This window comes from Chiloscyllium plagiosum, unplaced genomic scaffold, assembly GCF_037043375.1.
Source record: "Chiloscyllium plagiosum isolate Xiang-an unplaced genomic scaffold, Cpla_swu_hap1 HiC_scaffold_4, whole genome shotgun sequence".
NCBI classification, from domain to species: Eukaryota; Metazoa; Chordata; class Chondrichthyes; order Orectolobiformes; family Hemiscylliidae; genus Chiloscyllium; species Chiloscyllium plagiosum.
In genome coordinates, this window is record NW_028270142.1 from 135329464 (window position 1) to 135354127 (window position 24664).

At 46.5% G+C, this 24664-nt stretch overlaps 1 protein-coding gene across 4 annotated transcripts in view; it reads left to right on the forward strand.

The window, feature by feature from the left end:
• LOC122548846 (tyrosine-protein phosphatase non-receptor type 2-like) overlaps positions 1-24664 on the forward strand; it is a 94376-nt gene that overhangs the window by 5109 nt on the left and 64603 nt on the right. For all 4 annotated transcript variants that reach the window (XM_087986712.1, XM_043687695.2, XM_087986710.1 and 1 more), the window contains exon 2: positions 11220-11310. In XM_087986712.1, coding sequence (XP_087842838.1) covers positions 11220-11310 — 91 coding nt within the window. The remainder of the gene's footprint in view (positions 1-11219; positions 11311-24664) is intronic.

Sequence of the window (24664 nt, forward strand, 5' to 3'; positions counted from 1 at the left end):
GAGTTGGTTATGTTATCGTAACCACTTTCATCTAGGCTAGTAGAGAGTAGACCATCACACCCCAACTTGTGCCTTTTGATATGCACAGGTTTTGGGGAGTCAAAATGATTCCCAGACTCTGACTTGCTGTTGAAGGTAAGTATTCATGTGACTGGATGATAGGGTCAGAGTAAGGATGTTTGCTAATTGCATATTTTTGAACACCATTCACAACTTCACAATATGGAAGCAATTCATGTCCAAATAGAATATTCAAGTTTAGGCTGACATAGAACATAGAAAAGTACAGCACTGAACAGACCCTTCAACCCACATGTTGTGCCGAGGATTATTTCTAATCCAAAATTAAAGTAACCTAACGTGTGCTCCCCTCAACTCACTTCTGTCCATGTGCATGTCTAACAGTCACCTTAAATGTCCCTCATGACTCGGCTTCCACCACCACCACTGGCAATGCATTCCATGCATTCACAACTCTCTGCGTAAAGAACCGACCTCTGACGTCTCCTCTATACCTTCCTCCTAATATCTCAAAAAACAATGGCCCTTCGCGAAAAGTCTCTGGCTATTGACTTTATCCATGCCTCTCGTTACCTTGTATACCTCTATCAGGTCACCTCTCTTTCTCCTTCTCTCCAGAGAGAAAAGTCCAAGCTTAGTCAACCTCTCTTTGTAAGACAAGCCCTCCAGTCCAGGCACCATCCTGGTACACCTTCTTTGCACCCTCTCCAAAACTTCTGTATTTTTCCTATAATAGGGCGACCAGAACTGGACTCAATCAATATTCATAGTGTGGTCCCACCAGGGTCTTGTAGAGCTGCAGCAAAACCTCGTGGCTCTTAAACCCAATCCTCCTGTTAATGAAAACCAAAACACCATATGCTTTCTTAACAACACTTTCCATTTGGGTGGCAACTTTGAGGGATCCATGCACTTGAACACCCAGATCCCTCTGTTCCTCCACACTGCCAAGAGTTCTGTCTTTAATCGTATATATTCAGCATTTGAGTTTGACTTTCCAAGCTCATCACTTCGCATTTAACCAGGTTGAACTCCATCTGCTGTTTCTCAGCTCAGCTCTGTATCCTGTGTATGTCGCGCTGCAGACTGCAATAGCCCTCGATACTATCAACGGCACCTCCAACCTTTGTGTCATCTGCAAATTTACTAACCCACCCCTCAACCTCCTCGTTCAAGTCATTTATAAAAATGACAAAGAGCAGAGACCCAAGAACAGAGTCCTGCAGGGCACCACTCACCACTGACCTCCAGGCAGAATACTTTCCATCTACAACCACACTCTGCCTTCTGTCAGCCAACCAATTCTGAATCCAGATAGCCAAATCTCCCTGTATCCCGTACCTCCTGACTTTATGAATGAGCCTACCATGGGGAACCTTATCAAATGCCTTGCTGAAGTCCACATCCACTGCTCGACCTGCGACCTGTCTCGTCACCTCCACAAAGAACTCAATAAGATTTTTGTGAGGCATGACCTGCCCCTCTCAAAGCCATTCTGACAGCCTGTAATCACACTGTGCTTTGCCAAATAGTCATAAATCCTATCCCTCAGAATTCTTTCGAAAACCTTGCTGACCACAGACATAAGACTGACTGATCTGTAATTGCCAGGGATTTCCCTATTCCCCTTCTTGAAAAGAGGAACAACATTCGTCTCCCTCCAATCCTCCAGTAAAACTCCCGTGGTGAGTGAGGAAGCAAAGATTTTCGCCAGCAGCTTAGCAACCTCATTTCTCGCTTAGCAACCTCCATTCTCATTCACATCAGGGTCCCTTTCATTAGTGAAAACCGAAGCAAAAAACTCATTTAGAGCTTCCCCTATCTGCTCAGACTCCATGCACAAGTTCCCTCCGCTGTCCTGATCGGCCCTACCTTCTCCCTGATCGTTCTCTTATTCCTCACGAATGAGTAAAATGCCTTTGGGTTCTCCCTAATCCTTCCTGCCAAGCCATTTTCATTCCTCCTCCTGGCTTTTCTTAGTCCACATCTGAGCTCCTTTCTCGTAAATCTGTAAAGCTGTGCTAGATCCTTGCCACCTCCACCTTCTGTAAGCTACCATCTTCCTTTTGATGAGAAGCTCCTCTGTTCTTGTCATCCAAGGCTCCTTAATCTTACCCCTTGCCTGTCTCAGAGGAACAAATTTGTGCATCACTCGCAACAACTGCTCCTTAAATAGTCTCCTCATGTCTGTTGTACCCTTTCTGTGGAACAATTGCTCCCAGTCTGTACTTCCCAACTCCTGTCTGATAGCATCATCCCTAATTAAATATCTTCCCTTGGTAACTGCTCCTTTCCCTCTCCAAAGCTATGGTAAATGTGAGGCAGGTGTGGTCACTGTCACCAAAGTGTTCTCCCACAGCGAGATCTGGCACCTGTCCTGTCTCACTGCTGAGCACCAAATCCGAAATGGCCCCTCCCCTCGTTCGACCTGTCCACATACTGAGTAAAGAAACCCTCCTGAACACACCTGACATAAACGGCTCCATCCAAACCATCTCCATTAAGGAGGTTCCAGTCAATATTGGGAATGTTGAAGTCACCCAGAACAACAACCCTGCTACATCTGCATTTTACCAAAATCTGCGGCCTATGAGTTCTTCGGTCTCCCTACTGCTATTAGGGAGTCTGTAGAAATCCCCCAATGAGGTGTCTGTTCCCTTACTGTTCCTAACTTCCACCCATACTGACTCAGTAGACAAACCTTCTTCAACAATCTTCATTTCTGTAGCTGTGATGCAATCTCTGATTAGCAGTGCTACGCCCCATCCTCTTTTTCCACCCTCCCTGTTCTTTTTAAATGTTCTAAGCCCTGGAACATCTAGCAACCATTCCTGCCCCTGTGAAACCCATGTCTCCGTTATGGCCACAACATTGTAGTCCCAAGTATTGATCCATGCTCGAAGTTCATCATTCTGATTTCTGACACTCCTTGCATTAAAGTAGATACACTTTAAACTATCCTTTTGTGACATAGAGTTATAGAGATGTACAGCATGGAAATAGACCCTTCGGTCCAACCCGTCCATGCCGACCAGACGTACCAACCCAATCTAGTCCCACCTGCCAGCACCCGGCCCATATCCCTCCAAAGCCTTCCTATTCATATACCCATCCAAATGCCTCTTAAATGTTGCAATTGTACCAGCCTCCACCACATCCTCTGGCAGCTCATTCCATACATGCACCACCCTCTGCATGAAAAAGTTGCTTCTTAGGTCTCTTTTATATCTTTCCCCTCTCACCCTAAACCTATGCCCTCTAGTTCTGGACTCCCTGACCACTGGGAAAAGACTTTGCCTATTTACCCTATCCATGCCCCTCATAATTTTATAAACCTCTATAAGGTCACCCCTCAGCCTCTGACGCGACAGGGAAAACAGCCCCAGCCTGTTCAGCTTCTAGCTATAGCTCCAATCCTCCAACCCTGGCAACATCCTTGTAAATCTTTTCTGAACCCTTTCAAGTTTCACAACATCTTTCCGATAGGAAGGAGACCAGAATTGCATGCAGTATTCCAACAGTGGCCTAACCAATGTCCTGTACAGCCGCAACATGACCTCCCAACACCTGTACTCAATACTCTGACCAATAAAGGAAAGCATACCAAATGCCTTCAGTATACTATCTACCTGTGACTCCACTTTCAAGGAGCTATGAACCTGCACTCCAAGGTCTCTTTGTTTAGCAGCACTCTCTAGGACCTTACCATTCAGTGTATCAGTCCTGCTAAGATTTGTTTTCCTAAAGTGGAGCACCTCGCATTTATCTGAATTAAACTCCACCTGCCACTTAGCCCATTGGCCCAGTTCACAAGACATAGGCATTAGCCATTTTCAATAAGAAACACATTAACCATCCTCGTGATTGAATGGTGTTGCCATTGCCATTCCCCTATTATCAACATCCTGGGGCTCAGAAGCTGAGGTGAACTCACTATATTACTAGTTTGGCTACAGGAGCAGCTTGTAGGATTGGAGACTACAGATTTTGCAGCAAAGTACTCACAACCTGACTCCCTAAAACGTCTACCATCTACAAGTGAGTGTATTGGAATACTCCCCAAATTCCTGGACATGTACAGCTCCAACAATACACAACACATTTGATATCATCATCCAGGACAAAACATCACATCCACATTTTCAGCCTTTGTTACTGCACAGTATCAGCAGTGTGTACTATCTACAAGATGCACTGTAGAAATTCACCTAGGTTTCTCAGCACCTTCCAAACTCATGACCATTGCCGTTGAGAAGCCTGTCTTAATAGGAGAGATTGAGCTGTTTAGGCCGATATTTGTTAGATTTTAGAAGAATGAGAGGAGATATAGTTGAGATATACAAAATGCTAAAGAGGATTGACAAAGCAGATGGAGTGTGAATGGACAGCAGCGCTTCAAGGCAACTTGAAACCAACTTCTCAAGGGCAACTAGGGAAAAGGAATAAATGCTGGCCCACCCAGTAACACCCATATTCTGCGGGGGTGAAAAAGACTTAATTTGAAAGATTGATTTTTTTAAAAAAAAAACTATCTTGGGCAAACCCTGTCAGGTGGTTGGTGCTTGTGATGGATGGTATGATTGTTTGTGGATGCGGTGCCAATCAAGTGAGTTGCGTTGTCCTGAATGGTATTAAGCTTCTTGATTGTTGTAGGAGCTGAACTTGGAATCCTAGAGATGTACAGCATGGAAGCAGACTCTTCAGTCCAAGTCATTCATGCCAACCGGTTGCCAGCACTTGGTCCATATCCCTCTGAACCCTTCCTATTCATGTACCCATCCAGGTGCCTTTTAAATGTTGTAATTGTACTAGTCTCCTCCACTCCCTCTAGCCGCTCATGTCCTCATTGCACCACCCTGTTTGTGAATAAGTTGCCCCTCAGGACCCTTTTAAATCTTTCCCCTCTCACCATAAGCCTATGCCTTCTAGTCCCCACCCTGGAGAAAAGATTTGTCTGTTCATCCTATCCATTCCCCTTGTGATTTTATAAACCTATAAAAGGTCACCCCTCTGCCTGTGACACTCCAGGGAAAATAGCCTCTGCCTATTCAGCCTCTCCCTCTATCTCAAACCTCCAACCTTGTCAACATCCTTAAATCTTTTCTGAACCCTTTCCAGTCTCGTAACATCCTTCCTGTTGTAGGGAGACCGGAATTGCACACTAACTATGTCCGTACAGCTGCAGCATGACCTCCTGACTCCTGTACTCCATGCTCTGACCAATAAAGGAAAGCGTATGAAATATCACCTTCACTATACTATCTACCTGAGACTCCATTTTCAAGGAATTATGATCCTACACTCCAAGGTGTCTTTGTTCAGCAATACTCCCCAAGACGTTACCATTAAGTGTACAAGTCCTGCCCTGATTTGCCCTTGCCAAGTGCGGCACCTCACATATACCTAAATTAAACTCAATCTGCCACTCCTTGGCCCATCAGTCCATCTGATCAAGATCGCGTCGTTCTGTGAGGTAACCTTCTTCGCTGTTCACTACACCTTCAGTTTTGGAGTCATCTGCATATTTATTAGCCATACCTCCAGGTTCACATTCAAATCATTTATATAAATGATGAAAAGTAGTGGATCCAGCACTGATGCTTGTCGTACACCACTCATCACAGGCCTGCAATCTGAAAAGTGACCCTTCACCACCATCTGTCTTCTTTCTTTGAGACAGTTCTGTATCCAAATCCCTGTATTCTGTGTGATCTTATCCACGCAAGTGGGGAGAATTCTATCGCACTCCAAACTTGTGCCTTGCAGATGGTGGACAGGCTAATAAAAGCAAAATACTGCAGATGCTGGAGATCTGAAGTAAAAACATCATGCTTGAGAAACTCAACATTTAAAACAGATTAATTGCGAATGGAGCATATATTGAAACTGCAGAGCATTGTGGACTTTTTTTTTAACAGGTTCTTATAAATCACGTGACTGGTGATAACTGTATCTTGCTGTAACTCCTGCTGGGGTCCTCTGTGAAGAAGGAAAGCAGTTAACTTTAAATGTCCAGTATGACTCTACTTTAGAATCTTCTGGACTGAATGTGAATGTTTTCTATCTCCACAGATATTGCCAGATCTGCAGAGTTTCTCCAGTATTTTGTTTTTACTTCAGATAGTGGGCAGGGTTTTGAGGAATGAGGTGAGGATTCCTAACCTCTGACCTGTTTTTGTAGACACACTTTTCATATGGTTGCTCCATCTCAGTTTTTGGTAACTTCCAAGATTTTGAAAGCGTGGTATTCGGTGGTGATAATGCACATTGAATGTCAAGGGATGATGGGTAAATTCTCTCTGGAGATAGTATTTGTGTGGTGTGAAAGTTACTTGCCACCTCAAACTTGGATATTGGCCAGGTTTATCTGCATTTGGGCATGGACTGCTTCAGTATCTGAAGAGTCAGGTTCCACTCTGAACATAGGCAGAGTGTTTTCTTTTCATAAATAGCAGAGATCCACTGGCAGCTTGTTCTTAGGCTTCCTCCAACTCCGTTTGTTCTGAGGTTCTTTTCCAACTTTAGCTTATTTTTAGCAGGCTCCCTTCAAAATAGGAGAAAGTGAGGACTGCAGATGCTGGAGATCAGAGTGGAAGAGTGTGGTGCTGGAAAAGCACAGCAAGTCAGGCAGCATCTGCGGAGCAGGAGAATTGATATTTCGGGCATAAGCCCTTTATCAGGCATGAGGCTTGTGGGCCAAGGGGGCTGCGAGGGAGGGAGGTGGGGCTGGAGAGGAAAGGTAGCTGGGAAACTGATAGGTTGATCAAGAACAGGACCCCTGGTCCTCTCCTTCCACCTCATCAACCTTCGGATACACCGCATCATCTGCCATTTCTGCCAGCTACAAACAGACCCCACCACCAGATATATATTTCCCTCCCCCACCCCACCCCACCTGCATTTCACAGAGACCATTCCCTCTGTGACTCCCTTGTCAGGTCCAACACAGACAGACAACCTCTCTCCCGGCACCTTCCCCAGCCATCGCAAGAAGAGCAAAACCTGCACCCCACCCCACCTCCGTCCAAAGCCCCAAAGAATCATTCCATATCCAACAGAAATTTATCCGTTCTTCCACATGTCTGCTACTGCATCCATTGCAACTGATGTGGTCCCCTCGACATCAGGGAGACAGGACACAACTTACGGATTGTTTCAGAGAACATCTCTGGAACACCCGCACTAACCAACCCCACCGCCTGTGGTTGAACACTTTAACTTCCGCTCCTATTCTGCCAAACCCTAACCACCCGAAGTCTCTAGGAAGAATGCCTCATCTTCCCCCTTGGGACCCTCCAGCCACACAGGATCAATATGGATTTCACCAGTGTCCCCATTTCCCCTCCCTCCCACCTTATCACTGTCACAGTCTTCCAAATTGGCACTTCCTCTTGAACCTGTTCGTCTTCCTTACTTAGCTGTTCCACCCTCCTCTCTGACCTATCACTTTCAGCCCCACCTTCTTCCACCTATCACTTTCCCAGCTATCTTCACCCCAACTCTCTCTCTCCTCCACCCCCCCCCCCCCCCCCCTCCCGAAAACATTCCTGATGAAGGGCTTATCCCCGAAACAGTCAATTCGCCTGCTCTTCGGCTGCTACCTGACAGTCTACGCTTTTCCAGCACCACGCTCTTTGCTCAAAATAACATAGATAAGATAAGCACTGTCCAAGTTAAGAAAAAAACAACCCCAGCAGCAGTTTCAGCAAAACGTAATCATCACCAGTCATGTGATTTTTAGGCGACCTTTTTTAACAATTAAATGTTCACCATGCTGTGTAGTCCCACTATATTCTCCATTAGCACCTGACCTGTTTTAAATGAACTAGGTTCATCCCCTTAACTTGTTTTTAAGTTCTTTTGAAGTTCTGTCAGCTTGCCCCCTTTGGTTCCCTGAAAAGATATGAAAAGTACACTGTTAACATAGTGAAATTTCAGTGGCCTCTTTTAAAGAAATCATTCCAGGTATATTTACAAAATTTGGCATATATTATTTCTTCCATAATCCTTCAAATTCAATTCTTCGAGATATTAAATATATAGCCTATGATGAGGTCAGGGCGCAGAAAACTCATCAGTCATTACAAGTGGGAAATTCCAGTTGATGATTGATATAAGTAGTACACCAATTGTGGGTAGGTGATCGCCCCCACAGAAGTATTTTGAGAGTATTAATTGCTTAAATTAAGTGTTAGGCTAAGTGGTACTTGCTGGATACTTGTGTCAAAACACTTCAAAATTGTGCCCTCTGGTTTTCAAGCCATTCTCCCTATTCATTGTTTCCAAACTCCTCAAGATTTTGACTCTGTTCCATCTTTCCTCATAATGAAGTGCCTCAATCCTAGAACTGTTCTTGTCAACCCCTCCTCTACTTTCCAGTGCAGTCACATGCTTCTTATAGTGTGGCACCCAAAACTGTACCCAGTACTCCAGCTGAGGTTTAACCAATGTCTAAGATCATCATAACTGCTTTTCTATTCTTTACTACTATAAGTAAAGCATAGGACACTGTATTCTTTATTAACAGCCTCTCATACCACCTTTAATGAGTTATGTACATGTACTTTCAGGCTGCTCAGCTCTTGCAAACCCTTTAGAATAGTATTGCATAACATTTGTCCATGTTCTTCTTCAAAGTGCATAACCTTTCGCTTTTCCACACTGAACTTCATCTGCAATCTATTTTCCAAATACACCAACATGCGAATGCCCTTTTGAAGGTCTGCACTGACCTCCTCACAAATTACAATATTCCAAGTTTAATGTTATCCGCAAACTTGTAAATTGTCCCTCATGTGCCAAGATCTTTGTCATTTGTATATATCAAGAAAAATGAAGATCCCAATACTGACCCCAAGAGACTTCCATTCCAAACCTTCCTCCAGCAACCTAAAACATACCCATTCACCATTGCACTGTGTATTGTAACTCAATTTTGTATCCATGTTGATACTGACCCTTTTCATTATGCTTATGACTTTGCTTACAAATCTTTTGTCTTCGATCATTATCAAATCCATTTTGGAAGTCTATATACACCACAGCTAAGTCTTTTCCCTCATCAACCTTTTCCATTAGCTCTTCAAAATACTTTGATAAACATGATTTACCCTTAACATATCCATGCTGACTCTTTCAAACTTATGAATTCTACGCCGAATAATTGTTCCCACACACTTTTCCACAAGCGAATTCGAACTGACTGGTCTGTAATTGCTGGCTTGATGTCTACAACACTTTGTGAGCAAGGGCATAACATTTGGAATTCTGTAAACCTCTGGCACCACCCCCAAATGCAGGATGAAAGTACTTTTTAGAAATCGGGATGCCACAACAGATGATAGGGGTTGGACAACAGGAGGTGAATGAACCACAGGAATGCCTGGGGAATAGTCAGTGATTCAGGTGTGAATCAAAATATCCTTGTCATGAACTGCCTAAGGTGGAACGGCAATCTCTAAGTGAAGTATAGCACACAGAATTTGGACACTGGAAGTGACAATGATCAGAATGTAGAAATTTTACCAGTCATAGAATCTTTAGGCCAGTGATAAATGCATTAGTTGCTGACTCAATTAATGTCATTGTATTCAATCAAAGTTGCTCTACAGTGTGCGGAACAGATTGGCTGAAATGGTACATAGATTCATTTCAGTAGTGAGGCGTGAAGTAAGGGCGCAACATAAGGGTTTTACTTGGGGCAACAACACATTACAATGATTTTTCAAAAATGACAATTCAGTGCAAAATAATGAGCCACTTTATTAAAGCTTATGTCTCTTGTGATTATTTTTGATGTAAGCTAAGCCTTATCATAAAAAAAGGCACAGCAGATATTTTTGAAAGAGCCATGAATCTGCAGTGGAATTAATCAGGGCAATATTACATAATCTTCATCTGCAGATGATGTAATAATATCTCTGAACTAGAAAATAATTTTGTGTCTTGCATAAAAGGTTGTATGCATGTTGGTTAAACATTCAAGGTGATGTTACTAAAGATCACGCTGCAGTGCTGACCAAAAGCCAGTGTGGTATGCTTTGCCTTCTAGAATTGGCCTGTCCAGTCATTTAAACTGCAGCAGATGATCGTCTCCGACCTGTCACCAAAGTCTGGAGACTGAATTCCTGTCATCTCTGCAGAAAGGTGCAACCAGGAGAGATTTTTAAAAAAGACAAGAAGTTTAATGGACTACCCTTTACTTTGAACGGATCGGACGAGATTCTTCAGTTTTACAGAACCTAAATCATATCTTGGTCGCATCCTATCCAGAATTAATTTGTACTAACTTCAGGAAAAATGTACTGGCTTTGGAAAGGGAAACTGTGCAGATTTACAAGCATGATTCAAGGGTGTGAAATTTTAAGTTGAGAATAATTTCTGTAAACTTGGTTTGTGTTTTGAGGTTTGAGAGGTGATATGATTGAAGTATTTAAAAGTGTCAAATTTTTTTCTTGTCCATCCATCATTGCAATTGAGAAAGTGGAGATGTACTACTTTCCTGAACTGCAGCAGTTCATTGTGGTATAAGTACATTCAGTGTTGTTAAGAAATAGATTCTAGGATTCTGTGACAAAAGGAATGAGCTATACAGGTCTACCGCTGCATTCGCGGAGTCTGTTTCAGTTACCCATGGTTTACCTCGGCCCGAACATATTACATGGAATATTCCAGAACCAAGGGGATCCCGGGGGAGGTGACTTTCCCAGTTAATGAATGGGTTCGCTTGTATCCACACTTTCAGGCTGGGAACATATTCCTTGTGTGGGAGGCTACTGTATTTTGAAGTCAGAATGATGTGTAACTGGGAGGGGATTTTGTTGTTTATCCACGTGTCTGTGCTCCTGGCCTTCGAGGTGGCAGAGTTTGGAGGCTTGCAAAGTGCTTATACCAGCATCTTGCACGGAAAAACTCTCTGGCATAGTATTCTAGAATAAGAGGGAATAATCTTTAAAATTCTAGTTTGGTCAATCATTTGAGTGAAATTTGAAAGCACTGTTTCATACAAATTCGATGACCGTCTGTGTCATCCTGATTTGCACTATCAAATTAAACCAGCTTATCTTTGTTTGACTGAAATTGTGAAGGTTTTGTAATTGGTTGACAGCTGTTTAGAAATGCAGGATGGAAAAAAGCATATGTAATGTACCTTAATTTTTGTCAATAAATGTTAAATGAAGGTTTTTCTTTCCTGCCAGGAAATTCGGAATGATTCTCAAGATTTCCCATACAAAGTAGCTAAATATCCAGAAAACCGGGCTCGAAACAGATACAGAGACGTCAGCCCTTGTAAGTAGAATGTTGCAAGTATTGTGCTTTGTAAACTTTACATGTGTTGATCCATAGAAGTGACTACATATTGCTGTTTTCAGCTACTTTGGTGACATTAACAGTTGCATGAACATGTATATGAAATACCAGTCAATGTCTTCTGGTGTATGCACGCAGTCAAAACTATCGGGAGTAGATAATTGCTCTGGGACATAATTCATTTTCATTTCATAGCATTCTTTCTCTAAGTGAATTTTTAAAATGGAGGTTGCCTCTGTTTACTTGTTGGAATATAGTTGCATGGTTTTGCTGGTGGCAACATTTTTAGATTAGATTACTTAGTGTGGAAACAGGCCCTTCGGCCCAATAAGTCCACACCGACCCGCCGAAGCGTAACCCACCCATACCCCTACATTTACCCCTTCACCTAACACTATGGGCAATTTAGCATGGCCAATTTGCCTAATCTGCACATTTTTTGGATTGTGGGAGGAAACCGGAGCACCCGGAGGAAACCCACGCAGACACGGGGAGAATGTGCAAACTCCACACAGTCAGTCGCCTGAGGCGGGAATTGAACCCGGGTCTCTGGCACTGTCAGGCAACAGTGCTAACCACTGTGCCGCCCACTAGAACAGTGCAATTACAGGGTGATGCTCCATGAGTGTTTTGCAATTTGGCTCTGAAGGTAGAATTTAAAATGGCAAAAGTTGATAGGAAGTCAAATGAAAAAGTATATATTTTTAGAAATAGGCAGTTGATTCTTTCTTCAAGCAGCCTTGCCCCTAAAAGGTCATGGATTTAAGGTCCAGTTTAGTCTTCACTGTTTTACCATGAACCAATTTTACCCTCTTAAAGAGCCCACTTGGTTATGAAATATTCCAGAACGCTGTATGCAGATAAGCAAAGGAATTTTGGAAGAAATCTGGCAAATGTTTGTACATAAAATACTACCATCACAACACACTTAATATGAACAGTTTGTCTCATTACTGCTTGTGGGATATTCCTGTGCAGAGTTTAGCTGGTACTATTGTTTGTGTTACCAGTGTTCATATTGATAATTCTAACTGGTTATGATCTTGCGCTGCCGAAAGCATTGTATAATGCAGCTTTGCTCTTTCGGCTGTATATACCTGACTCCATAGGTTCAAGTGTCACTGGCCTAAAGTGAGTGTCATCTGACATTTCTCCCGTGGGGATTGCATCCTCACCCTAGGTGATTTGAGTAAATGTTTATTCAGCAGAAGTCAGAGTGGTTAACACTGTCACCGTTTGCATACTCCAGGATTGGGATATTACAAACAAGAACTAGTTTCTTTTGAACATCTTGGTTCTATGTACATTTGACAGTTATCTGCTAGTTGTAAATGTTTAACTGTTGCAGTAAATGATGTTTTTGGTTAACAAATTAATTACCTTGGGAAAGGATCCTCAAAGGAATTGTTAAAATATCAGATGAATCCATCTTTCCTTGTAGTTGTAGTTAACTTCTATGTTTGATCTTTATAAATGTATAATTTATTAACTGACTCATACTTAAATTGAGTGAACCATGTGCATTATTTTGATGCATAATGCAACCATGAAACTAGCAGATATCCCAAATTAACACTGCATTCCTATCAACCTGTTTAACGTCACTGCTCATTGCCTCACCCCCTAGCTGATTTCAAGCTGAAAATGTAAACTTTGGTATGAAATAACTCCACAGAGGCCAGTACTCTGTCATCAAGTCACTCTTTATTTACACGTACGTAGAACTTGACAATAGGCTGGCTCCCTCAGAACCACCTCTGAGTGAACAGAGTTCTGACACTCCTGTTTACAATCTGAGAGCCAGGTTTCCTTGATTGGACAGGTTAACAGCCCCAGTCAGGGAATATTCTGAGGTCCAACTGACTTACCTTCTTACAGTCACTATATCCCTCCCCCTCTAAGTTAGAGTATGTTGGCCTGTTCTTTTAGGGGGCAAATTTGTACCAGGTCTGGTTCATCTGCCCTGCCTCGGATACTGACAGCTTACCATAGTTCACCTTTTGCGTCTGGAGTGTTGCAGAAGAAATTCAGCCTGTTCAGTGGTAAAGGTGTTGAGGCTGCGCCATCTATGGTGTTTGTCTGAGATTGTAAAGTTTCCTCAATGCTAGATGAATGGGGAGAGCCCACAGGTTCTGGGGGGCTGGATACGTTTTGCTGCTGCCCAGCTTTCAAATTTGCAGCTTTCATGTTGTCTACGTCTTTGTTCAGATAAGCCTCAATGAACTGAATTTTATGTCACGGGACCTGACCTATGTTGACCAAGCCTCTTAGCCATGTAGGGCCATTCCCATGGTTTTGGCACCAAACTTTATCCCTTGAAGTAAACTCTCTCTATTGCTTAGAGCCTTGTGTCCAACATCAGCATTCATGATGCCATTTTAACCTCTCTGCTAGGTCTTGGGAGATCAGATTAAAGCTGGTGCGGAGTGTCCTACCCATTTGCAACTCTGGAACTATCCCTGTGGGTACATGAGGGGTGGTCTGATAGTCAATTAGGATCTAGGCCAGTTTGGTATTGAGTGAAGCTGTAGGCTGTTTCATTGACCCTACCTTCAAGTTTGGACTAGTGTTTTTGCCAGACTATTGGACGATAAATTATAAATGTATAATTTATTAACTGACTCAAGTGGAGCTGTATGCTGAATACCATTTGACTTTAGGAAATACTTGAAATTCTCTGGCGAGTGATGACCCATTGTCTGTGTCCAACAGTTTTGGGAGTCTGTGTATTGCAAAAGATGCTCGCTGCTTTTCTATCATTGTCTCCATGTTTAATGAATAAACTCTGTAAATGCCCCACTGCTTTGCGTGGGCGTCACAATGACTAAGAACGTTGAGCCCATGAATAGGCTGGCATAATTGACATGTAACTGAGTTCAGAGTTTACCCACTAATTCCGATGAATTTGTGGACCTGCTGATGGTAATTTTTGTCCAAATTGGCACTCTGGGAACTGCCCTACCAATATGGCTGTGTGCACTTCCAATCCTGGCCACCAGACATAACCTCTCGCCAACATAGTCAGTTTGGGCACACCTGGATGACCCTGGTGAAGTTTGGTCAGTATTTGACAGTAACATTTGCTCAAGAGAATCCTCTTGCTCCCTACAATAAAATGCCATTTCTGGTCAGAAATATTTTAATTCTGGTTGTTATGACCCCTTCTTTCCCCCCCATCACCAGCAGCTGTTTTAGTTTTGCCAGGACCAGAACGTTTTGCGTCCACAGTCTGATGTTGTCAGCAGTGACTGGAAAGGTGTCCAGAAAGTTAAGAACCTGAACAGATTCTTCTAGTGGTGCATACACCAGCTGAAGGCGGCTTAAGGCATCTACACTTGCTACTTGGGCTCCCAGACGGTAATTGTACGCACTTAGAATGAGAGCCCAATGCTGAATTCAACCTTGAGCTATGGGTGACATGGGCTTGTCTTCTTTGAGTTGGCCTAGCAGGAGTTTGTGGTCTGTTCCCATTACAAATTTATGTCTGTAAAGGTATTGGTGGAACTTTCTCACACCAAATCTCACTAGGGATCATAGTGTGCCAACAGCTCAGATGATAGTTGCTTCTTCGCATAGGTCTTGGGTACGAGACCATTTCTAATGCTGCCCTTTTTTGTTTTCTCAATAGCACGTGTAAGGGTGCCATGATGGAGGCTAGGTTATGTATGAACTTTCTGTAATTATTCACCAATTTAAGGAAAGACCTAAAGCTCCAGTACAGACGTGGGAACCAGGGCTCCTTTGATCAACCTCACTTTCTCTTTCAATGGGTGTGATCAGGTCTTTCGACTCTAGCCCAAGCAGGTCACTTTTTTTGCCTTTTAAGGCATAAGCCTGCCTTTGAGAAATGTGTAAGGACTATATCCAAGTTCACTAAGTGCTCCCCCTGGGTGGGGTGCTCTTCAGAGGGTTGGTGTTGACTCAGTGGGCCAAATAGCCTGCTTCCACACTGTAGAGATTCTATGAAGAAAAATAACTCTTAAAGTTAATTGTTTGCAGAAACCTTAGTGGTTCAGTACAGATTTCATCTTAATGAAATTTTACTGCAAACAAAGATGTGAATAAAAATGAAATGCAATCTGCAGGCATTTTGGGTGTTTTATTTCATAAACACCCAAAAAAACTGACTTATTTTGATCACGCATGTCTGTGAAGCGTTTATAATGGAAAAGTAGAATGTGTAATAAATTTAAATGTCAGATTTGCTTAGAATAAATCCTGCTGAATTCAATCTCTGTTTCAAAGTTTAGGGTAGGACTTTCTAAACAACAAGTTATTGGAGTTCTGAAAATCAGGCAAAACGAAAGCCTTTTAATTGAGATAAATGCGAGGTGTTGCATTTTGGGAAAGCAAATCTTAGCAGAACTTATACTTAATGTTAATGTCCTAGGGAGTGTTGCTGAACAAAGGGACCTTGGAGTGCAGGTTCATAGCTTCTTGAAAGTGGAGTCGCAGGTAAATAGGATAGTGAAGAAGGTGTTTGGTATGCTTTCCTTTATTGGTCAGAGTATTGAGCACAGGAGTTGGGAGGTCATATTGCGGCTGTACAGGACATTGGTTAGGAGAAAGTGAGGACTGCAGATGCTGGAGGTCAGAGCTTGAAAATGTGTTGCTGGAAAAGCACAGCAGGTCAGGCAGCATCAAAGGAACAGGAGAATCGAAGTTTCGGGCATAAGCCCTTCTTCAGGAATCTGGTTGGACATTGGTTAGGCCACTGTTGGAATATTGCATGCAGTTCTGGTCTTCCTATCGGAAAGATGTTCTGAACCCTTTCAAGTTTCACAAAAGATTTACAAGGATGTTGCCAGGGTTAGAGAATTTGAGCTATAGGGAGAGGCTGAATAGACGGGTTGTTTTCCCTGATGCGTCGGAGGCTGAGGGGTGACCTTCAAAGTTATAAAATGACGAGGGGCATGGATAGGATAAATACTCAGGTCTTTTCCCTGGGGTGGGGGATTTCAGAACTAGAGGGCATAGGTTTAGGGTGAGGGGGGAAAGATATAAAAGCGACTTAAGGGGCAACCTTTTCATGCAGAGGGTGGTATGTGTATGGAATGAGCTGCCAGAGGAAGTGGTGGAGGCTGATACAGTTGCAACATTAAAAAGACATCTGGATGGGTATATGAAAAGGGACAGTTTGTAGAGATATGGGCTGAGTGCTCGCAAGTGGGACTAGATTGGGTTGGGATATCTGGTCGGCATGGACGAGTTGGACCAAAGGGTCTGTTTCCATGCTGTACATCTCTATGGCTCTATGACTTTATTCTACATATGATGATGGACAGTCTGGCTGCTCTGAAATTGTGTACATTGCCTGTTTAACTCTTTAGACAAGCACATCAAGAGTCAGTATTGACATTGGTGATGGGTTGAGGCTCTGACTGTCAAATGCCAATGAAGGTGTTAAAGGACACAAAGGACATGCCAATGGGTGATTTCTGCCACATTGTGCAATATACTATCTTTATTTGAGTAAATCCTTATTTTGGCCATTAGAAATTTCCATTACTGAACTGAGTAACAATAAATAACATTATTCATGATGTGTATTGAGTTATCAAGTTCTGAGGAAGGGTCGCTGGATCCGAAATGTTAACTCTGTTAAAGTACCTATTCGAGATGGTTTAGGGAATCCCTGATGGACTTGACCTGTAAGCTTCTCTTGGTTTGTCCTGGAGATCGTACTCTATGGTAGTCTGTAATATAAAACGCTTACAGACAGTTTAGTTTAAATTATTACCTTTTATTTACCAATGGCGTCGTGTTACACTAAACATAGATATCTACACGCCAGGCTTGAGCTCAGGGTCTCAAACCATTAGCAGAGTAGTGGTGCCAGCTCTTACCCCTAAGAGCCCTCTCAGGCTACTCTCCTTGTTGCTACAAACAAGCTGTCTTTATACAGAATTTGGTATTAAAATTACAAAAACGCCCCATGTCCATAATCAGATAAGTAGCAATAAAATGGCAAAAGTTTGCAGAGGAAGAGAAACTCATTGACAGGTCTGAGTGCACTTGACTAATTAAGGTTCATACACATCAAAGTGGGAAACCTTGATCCAGCCAGGCCAAATGGTCATTTGCTTTGGCTAGTACATCATAATGAGAGGCTAGTCTAAACTATGTGGAATAGGTCATGGAGTCCCCTCACTCAGCAAAGATGTCCAGTATCCTTGTCCTACAAAATGGGTTTTCTTATCAAATCATTTTAGATTCCCATAATGCGAATTAAATTAATGACGCTCCTGGGAACAAAACACAAAACATTCAGTCTATGAACAAGCCAGTGTTCACTCACATCAGACCAAAAAGGGTTAATTTTCCACCAGCTTCCAATCTCTTCTCTCTCTCTCTTCTCTCTCTCTCTCTCCTCTCTCTCCTCTCTCTCCTTCTCTCTCCTCTCTCTCCTTCTCTCTCCTCTCTCTCCTTCTCTCTCCTCTCTCTCCTTCTCTCTCCTCTCTCTCCTTCTCTCTCCTCTCTCTCCTTCTCTCTCCTCTCTCTCCTTCTCTCTCCTCTCTCTCCTTCTCTCTCCTCTCTCTCCTTCTCTCTCTCTCTCTCTCTCCCTCTCTCTTTCTCTCCCCCTCTCTCTTTCTCTCCCCCTCTCTTTCTCTCCCCCTCTCTCTTTCTCTCCCCCTCTCTTTCTCTCCCCTCTCTTTCTCTCCCCTCTCTTTCTCTCCCCCTCTCTTTCTCTCCCCCTCTCTTTCTCTCCCCCTCTCTTTCTCTCCCCCTCTCTTTCTCTCCCCCTCTCTTTCTCTCCCCCTCTCTTTCTCTCCCCCTCTCTTTCTCTCCCCCCTCTCTTTCTCTCCCCCTCTCTTTCTCTCCCCCTCTCTTTCTCTCCCCTCTCTTTCTCTCCCCCTCTCTTTCTCTCCCCCTCTCTTTCTCTCCCCTCTCTTTCTCTCCCCCTCTCTTTCTCTCCCCCTCTCTTTCTCTCCCCCTCTCTTTCTCTCCCCCTCTCTTTCTCTCCCCCTCTCTTTCTCTCCCCCTCTCTTTGTCTCCCCTCTCTTTGTCTCCCCCTCTCTTTGTCTCCCCCTCTCTTTGTCTCCCCCTCTCTTTGTCTCCCCCTCTCTTTGTCTCCCCTCTCTTTGTCTCCCCCTCTCTTTGTCTCCCCCTCTCTTTGTCTCCCCTCTCTTTGTCTCCCCTCTCTTTGTCTCCCCCTCTCTTTGTCTCCCCCTCTCTTTGTCTCCCCCTCTCTTTGTCTCCCCCTCTCTTTGTCTCCCCCTCTCTTTGTCTCCCCCTCTCTTTGTCTCCCCCTCTCTTTGTCTCCCCCTCTCTTTGTCTCCCCCTCTCTTTGTCTCCCCCTCTCTTTGTCTCCCCCTCTCTTTGTCTCCCCCTCTCTTTGTCTCCCCTCTCTTTGTCTCCCCCTCTCTTTGTCTCCCCCTCTCTTTGTCTCCCCCTCTCTTTGTCTCCCCCTCTCTTTGTCTCCCCCTCTCTTTGTCTCCCCCTCTCTTTGTCTCCCCCTCTCTTTGTCTCCCCCTCTCTTTGTCTCCCCCTCTCTTTGTCTCCCCCTCTCTTTGTCTCCCCCTCTCTTTGTCTCCCCCTCTCTTTGTCTCCCCTCTCTTTGTCTCCCCCTCTCTTTGTCTCCCCCTCTCTTTGTCTCCCCCTCTCTTTGTCTCCCCCTCTCTTTGTCTCCCCCTCTCTTTGTCTCCCCCTCTCTTTGTCTCCCCCTCTCTTTGTCTCCCCCTCTCTTTGTCTCCCCCTCTCTTTGTCTCCCCCTCTCTTTGTCTCCCCCTCTCTTTGTCTCCCCCTCTCTTTGTCTCCCCTCTCTTTGTCTCCCCTCTCTTTGTCTCCCCCTCTCTTTGTCTCCCCCTCTCTTTGTCTCCCCCTCTCTTTGTCTCCCCCTCTCTTTGTCTCCCCCTCTCTTTGTCTCCCCCTCTCTTTGTCTCCCCCTCTCTTTGTCTCCCCCTCTCTTTGTCTCCCCCTCTCTTTGTCTCCCCCTCTCTTTGTCTCCCCCTCTCTTTGTCTCCCCCTCTCTTTGTCTCCCCCTCTCTTTGTCTCCCCCTCTCTTTGTCTCCCCCTCTCTTTGTCTCCCCCTCTCTTTGTCTCCCCCTCTCTTTGTCTCCCCCTCTCTTTGTCTCCCCCTCTCTTTGTCTCCCCCTCTCTTTGTCTCCCCCTCTCTTTGTCTCCCCCTCTCTTTGTCTCCCCCTCTCTTTGTCTCCCCCTCTCTTTGTCTCCCCTCTCTTTGTCTCCCCCTCTCTTTGTCTCCCCCTCTCTTTGTCTCCCCCCTCTCTTTGTCTCCCCTCTCTTTGTCTCCCCCTCTCTTTGTCTCCCCCTCTCTTTGTCTCCCCCTCTCTTTGTCTCCCCCTCTCTTTGTCTCCCCCTCTCTTTGTCTCCCCCTCTCTTTGTCTCCCCCTCTCTTTGTCTCCCCCTCTCTTTGTCTCCCCCTCTCTTTGTCTCCCCTCTCTTTGTCTCCCCCTCTCTTTGTCTCCCCCTCTCTTTGTCTCCCCCTCTCTTTGTCTCCCCCTCTCTTTGTCTCCCCCTCTCTTTGTCTCCCCCTCTCTTTGTCTCCCCCTCTCTTTGTCTCCCCCTCTCTTTGTCTCCCCCTCTCTTTGTCTCCCCCTCTCTTTGTCTCCCCCTCTCTTTGTCTCCCCCTCTCTTTGTCTCCCCCTCTCTTTGTCTCCCCCTCTCTTTGTCTCCCCCTCTCTTTGTCTCCCCCCTCTCTTTGTCTCCCCCTCTCTTTGTCTCCCCCTCTCTTTGTCTCCCCCTCTCTTTGTCTCCCCCTCTCTTTGTCTCCCCCTCTCTTTGTCTCCCCCTCTCTTTGTCTCCCCCTCTCTTTGTCTCCCCCTCTCTTTGTCTCCCCCTCTCTTTGTCTCCCCCTCTCTTTGTCTCCCCCTCTCTTTGTCTCCCCCTCTCTTTGTCTCCCCCTCTCTTTGTCTCCCCCTCTCTTTGTCTCCCCCTCTCTTTGTCTCCCCCTCTCTTTGTCTCCCCCTCTCTTTGTCTCCCCCTCTCTTTGTCTCCCCCTCTCTTTGTCTCCCCCTCTCTTTGTCTCCCCCTCTCTTTGTCTCCCCCTCTCTTTGTCTCCCCCTCTCTTTGTCTCCCCCTCTCTTTGTCTCCCCCTCTCTTTGTCTCCCCCTCTCTTTGTCTCCCCCTCTCTTTGTCTCCCCCTCTCTTTGTCTCCCCCTCTCTTTGTCTCCCCCTCTCTTTGTCTCCCCCTCTCTTTGTCTCCCCCTCTCTTTGTCTCCCCCTCTCTTTGTCTCCCCTCTCTTTGTCTCCCCCTCTCTTTGTCTCCCCTCTCTTTGTCTCCCCCTCTCTTTGTCTCCCCCTCTCTTTGTCTCCCCCTCTCTTTGTCTCCCCCTCTCTTTGTCTCCCCCTCTCTTTGTCTCCCCCTCTCTTTGTCTCCCCCTCTCTTTGTCTCCCCCTCTCTTTGTCTCCCCCTCTCTTTGTCTCCCCCTCTCTTTGTCTCCCCCTCTCTTTGTCTCCCCCTCTCTTTGTCTCCCCCTCTCTTTGTCTCCCCCTCTCTTTGTCTCCCCCTCTCTTTGTCTCCCCCTCTCTTTGTCTCCCCCTCTCTTTGTCTCCCCCTCTCTTTGTCTCCCCCCTCTCTTTGTCTCCCCCTCTCTTTGTCTCCCCCTCTCTTTGTCTCCCCCTCTCTTTGTCTCCCCCTCTCTTTGTCTCCCCCTCTCTTTGTCTCCCCCTCTCTTTGTCTCCCCCTCTCTTTGTCTCCCCCTCTCTTTGTCTCCCCCTCTCTTTGTCTCCCCCTCTCTTTGTCTCCCCCTCTCTTTGTCTCCCCCTCTCTTTGTCTCCCCCTCTCTTTGTCTCCCCCTCTCTTTGTCTCCCCCTCTCTTTGTCTCCCCCTCTCTTTGTCTCCCCCTCTCTTTGTCTCCCCCTCTCTTTGTCTCCCCCTCTCTTTGTCTCCCCCTCTCTTTGTCTCCCCCTCTCTTTGTCTCCCCCTCTCTTTGTCTCCCCCTCTCTTTGTCTCCCCCTCTCTTTGTCTCCCCCTCTCTTTGTCTCCCCCTCTCTTTGTCTCCCCTCTCTTTGTCTCCCCCTCTCTTTGTCTCCCCCTCTCTTTGTCTCCCCCTCTCTTTGTCTCCCCCTCTCTTTGTCTCCCCCTCTCTTTGTCTCCCCCTCTCTTTGTCTCCCCCTCTCTTTGTCTCCCCCTCTCTTTGTCTCCCCCTCTCTTTGTCTCCCCCTCTCTTTGTCTCCCCCTCTCTTTGTCTCCCCCTCTCTTTGTCTCCCCCTCTCTTTGTCTCCCCCTCTCTTTGTCTCCCCCTCTCTTTGTCTCCCCCTCTCTTTGTCTCCCCCTCTCTTTGTCTCCCCCTCTCTTTGTCTCCCCCTCTCTTTGTCTCCCCCTCTCTTTGTCTCCCCCTCTCTTTGTCTCCCCCTCTCTTTGTCTCCCCCTCTCTTTGTCTCCCCCTCTCTTTGTCTCCCCCTCTCTTTGTCTCCCCCTCTCTTTGTCTCCCCCTCTCTTTGTCTCCCCCCTCTCTTTGTCTCCCCCTCTCTTTGTCTCCCCCTCTCTTTGTCTCCCCCTCTCTTTGTCTCCCCCTCTCTTTGTCTCCCCCTCTCTTTGTCTCCCCTCTCTTTGTCTCCCCCTCTCTTTGTCTCCCCCTCTCTTTGTCTCCCCCTCTCTTTGTCTCCCCCTCTCTTTGTCTCCCCCTCTCTTTGTCTCCCCCTCTCTTTGTCTCCCCTCTCTTTGTCTCCCCCTCTCTTTGTCTCCCCCTCTCTTTGTCTCCCCCTCTCTTTGTCTCCCCCTCTCTTTGTCTCCCCCTCTCTTTGTCTCCCCCTCTCTTTGTCTCCCCCTCTCTTTGTCTCCCCCTCTCTTTGTCTCCCCCTCTCTTTGTCTCCCCCTCTCTTTGTCTCCCCCTCTCTTTGTCTCCCCCTCTCTTTGTCTCCCCCTCTCTTTGTCTCCCCCTCTCTTTGTCTCCCCCTCTCTTTGTCTCCCCCTCTCTTTGTCTCCCCCTCTCTTTGTCTCCCCCTCTCTTTGTCTCCCCCTCTCTTTGTCTCCCCCTCTCTTTGTCTCCCCCTCTCTTTGTCTCCCCCTCTCTTTGTCTCCCCCTCTCTTTGTCTCCCCCTCTCTTTGTCTCCCCCTCTCTTTGTCTCCCCCTCTCTTTGTCTCCCCCTCTCTTTGTCTCCCCCTCTCTTTGTCTCCCCCTCTCTTTGTCTCCCCCTCTCTTTGTCTCCCCCTCTCTTTGTCTCCCCCTCTCTTTGTCTCCCCCTCTCTTTGTCTCCCCCTCTCTTTGTCTCCCCCTCTCTTGTCTCCCCCTCTCTTTGTCTCCCCCTCTCTTTGTCTCCCCCTCTCTTTGTCTCCCCCTCTCTTTGTCTCCCCCTCTCTTTGTCTCCCCCTCTCTTTGTCTCCCCCTCTCTTTGTCTCCCCCTCTCTTTGTCTCCCCCTCTCTTTGTCTCCCCCTCTCTTTGTCTCCCCCTCTCTTTGTCTCCCCCTCTCTTTGTCTCCCCCTCTCTTTGTCTCCCCCTCTCTTTGTCTCCCCCTCTCTTTGTCTCCCCCTCTCTTTGTCTCCCCCTCTCTTTGTCTCCCCCTCTCTTTGTCTCCCCCTCTCTTTGTCTCCCCCTCTCTTTGTCTCCCCCTCTCTTTGTCTCCCCCTCTCTTTGTCTCCCCCTCTCTTTGTCTCCCCCTCTCTTTGTCTCCCCCTCTCTTTGTCTCCCCCTCTCTTTGTCTCCCCCTCTCTTTGTCTCCCCCTCTCTTTGTCTCCCCCTCTCTTTGTCTCCCCCTCTCTTTGTCTCCCCCTCTCTTTGTCTCCCCCTCTCTTTGTCTCCCCCTCTCTTTGTCTCCCCCTCTCTTTGTCTCCCCCTCTCTTTGTCTCCCCCTCTCTTTGTCTCCCCCTCTCTTTGTCTCCCCCTCTCTTTGTCTCCCCCTCTCTTTGTCTCCCCCTCTCTTTGTCTCCCCCTCTCTTTGTCTCCCCTCTCTTTGTCTCCCCCCTCTCTTTGTCTCCCCCTCTCTTTGTCTCCCCCTCTCTTTGTCTCCCCCTCTCTTTGTCTCCCCTCTCTTTGTCTCCCCCTCTCTTTGTCTCCCCTCTCTCCTCTCTTTGTCTCCCCCTCTCTTTGTCTCCCCCTCTCTTTGTCTCCCCCTCTCTTTGTCTCCCCCTCTCTTTGTCTCCCCCTCTCTTTGTCTCCCCCTCTCTTTGTCTCCCCCTCTCTTTGTCTCCCCCTCTCTTTGTCTCCCCCTCTCTTTGTCTCCCCCCTCTCTTTGTCTCCCCCTCTCTTTGTCTCCCCCTCTCTTTGTCTCCCCCTCTCTTTGTCTCCCCCTCTCTTTGTCTCCCCCTCTCTTTGTCTCCCCCTCTCTTTGTCTCCCCCTCTCTTTGTCTCCCCCTCTCTTTGTCTCCCCCTCTCTTTGTCTCCCCCTCTCTTTGTCTCCCCCTCTCTTTGTCTCCCCCTCTCTTTGTCTCCCCCTCTCTTTGTCTCCCCCTCTCTTTGTCTCCCCCTCTCTTTGTCTCCCCCTCTCTTTGTCTCCCCCTCTCTTTGTCTCCCCCTCTCTTTGTCTCCCCCTCTCTTTGTCTCCCCCTCTCTTTGTCTCCCCCTCTCTTTGTCTCCCCCTCTCTTTGTCTCCCCCTCTCTTTGTCTCCCCCTCTCTTTGTCTCCCCCTCTCTTTGTCTCCCCCTCTCTTTGTCTCCCCCTCTCTTTGTCTCCCCCTCTCTTTGTCTCCCCCTCTCTTTGTCTCCCCCTCTCTTTGTCTCCCCCTCTCTTTGTCTCCCCCTCTCTTTGTCTCCCCCTCTCTTTGTCTCCCCCTCTCTTTGTCTCCCCCTCTCTTTGTCTCCCCCTCTCTTTGTCTCCCCCTCTCTTTGTCTCCCCCCTCTCTTTGTCTCCCCCTCTCTTTGTCTCCCCCTCTCTTTGTCTCCCCCTCTCTTTGTCTCCCCCTCTCTTTGTCTCCCCCTCTCTTTGTCTCCCCCTCTCTTTGTCTCCCCCTCTCTTTGTCTCCCCCTCTCTTTGTCTCCCCCTCTCTTTGTCTCCCCCTCTCTTTGTCTCCCCCTCTCTTTGTCTCCCCCTCTCTTTGTCTCCCCCTCTCTTTGTCTCCCCCTCTCTTTGTCTCCCCCTCTCTTTGTCTCCCCCTCTCTTTGTCTCCCCCTCTCTTTGTCTCCCCCTCTCTTTGTCTCCCCCTCTCTTTGTCTCCCCCTCTCTTTGTCTCCCCCTCTCTTTGTCTCCCCCTCTCTTTGTCTCCCCCTCTCTTTGTCTCCCCCTCTCTTTGTCTCCCCCTCTCTTTGTCTCCCCCTCTCTTTGTCTCCCCCTCTCTTTGTCTCCCCCTCTCTTTGTCTCCCCCTCTCTTTGTCTCCCCCTCTCTTTGTCTCCCCCTCTCTTTGTCTCCCCCTCTCTTTGTCTCCCCCCTCTCTTTGTCTCCCCCTCTCTTTGTCTCCCCCTCTCTTTGTCTCCCCCTCTCTTTGTCTCCCCCTCT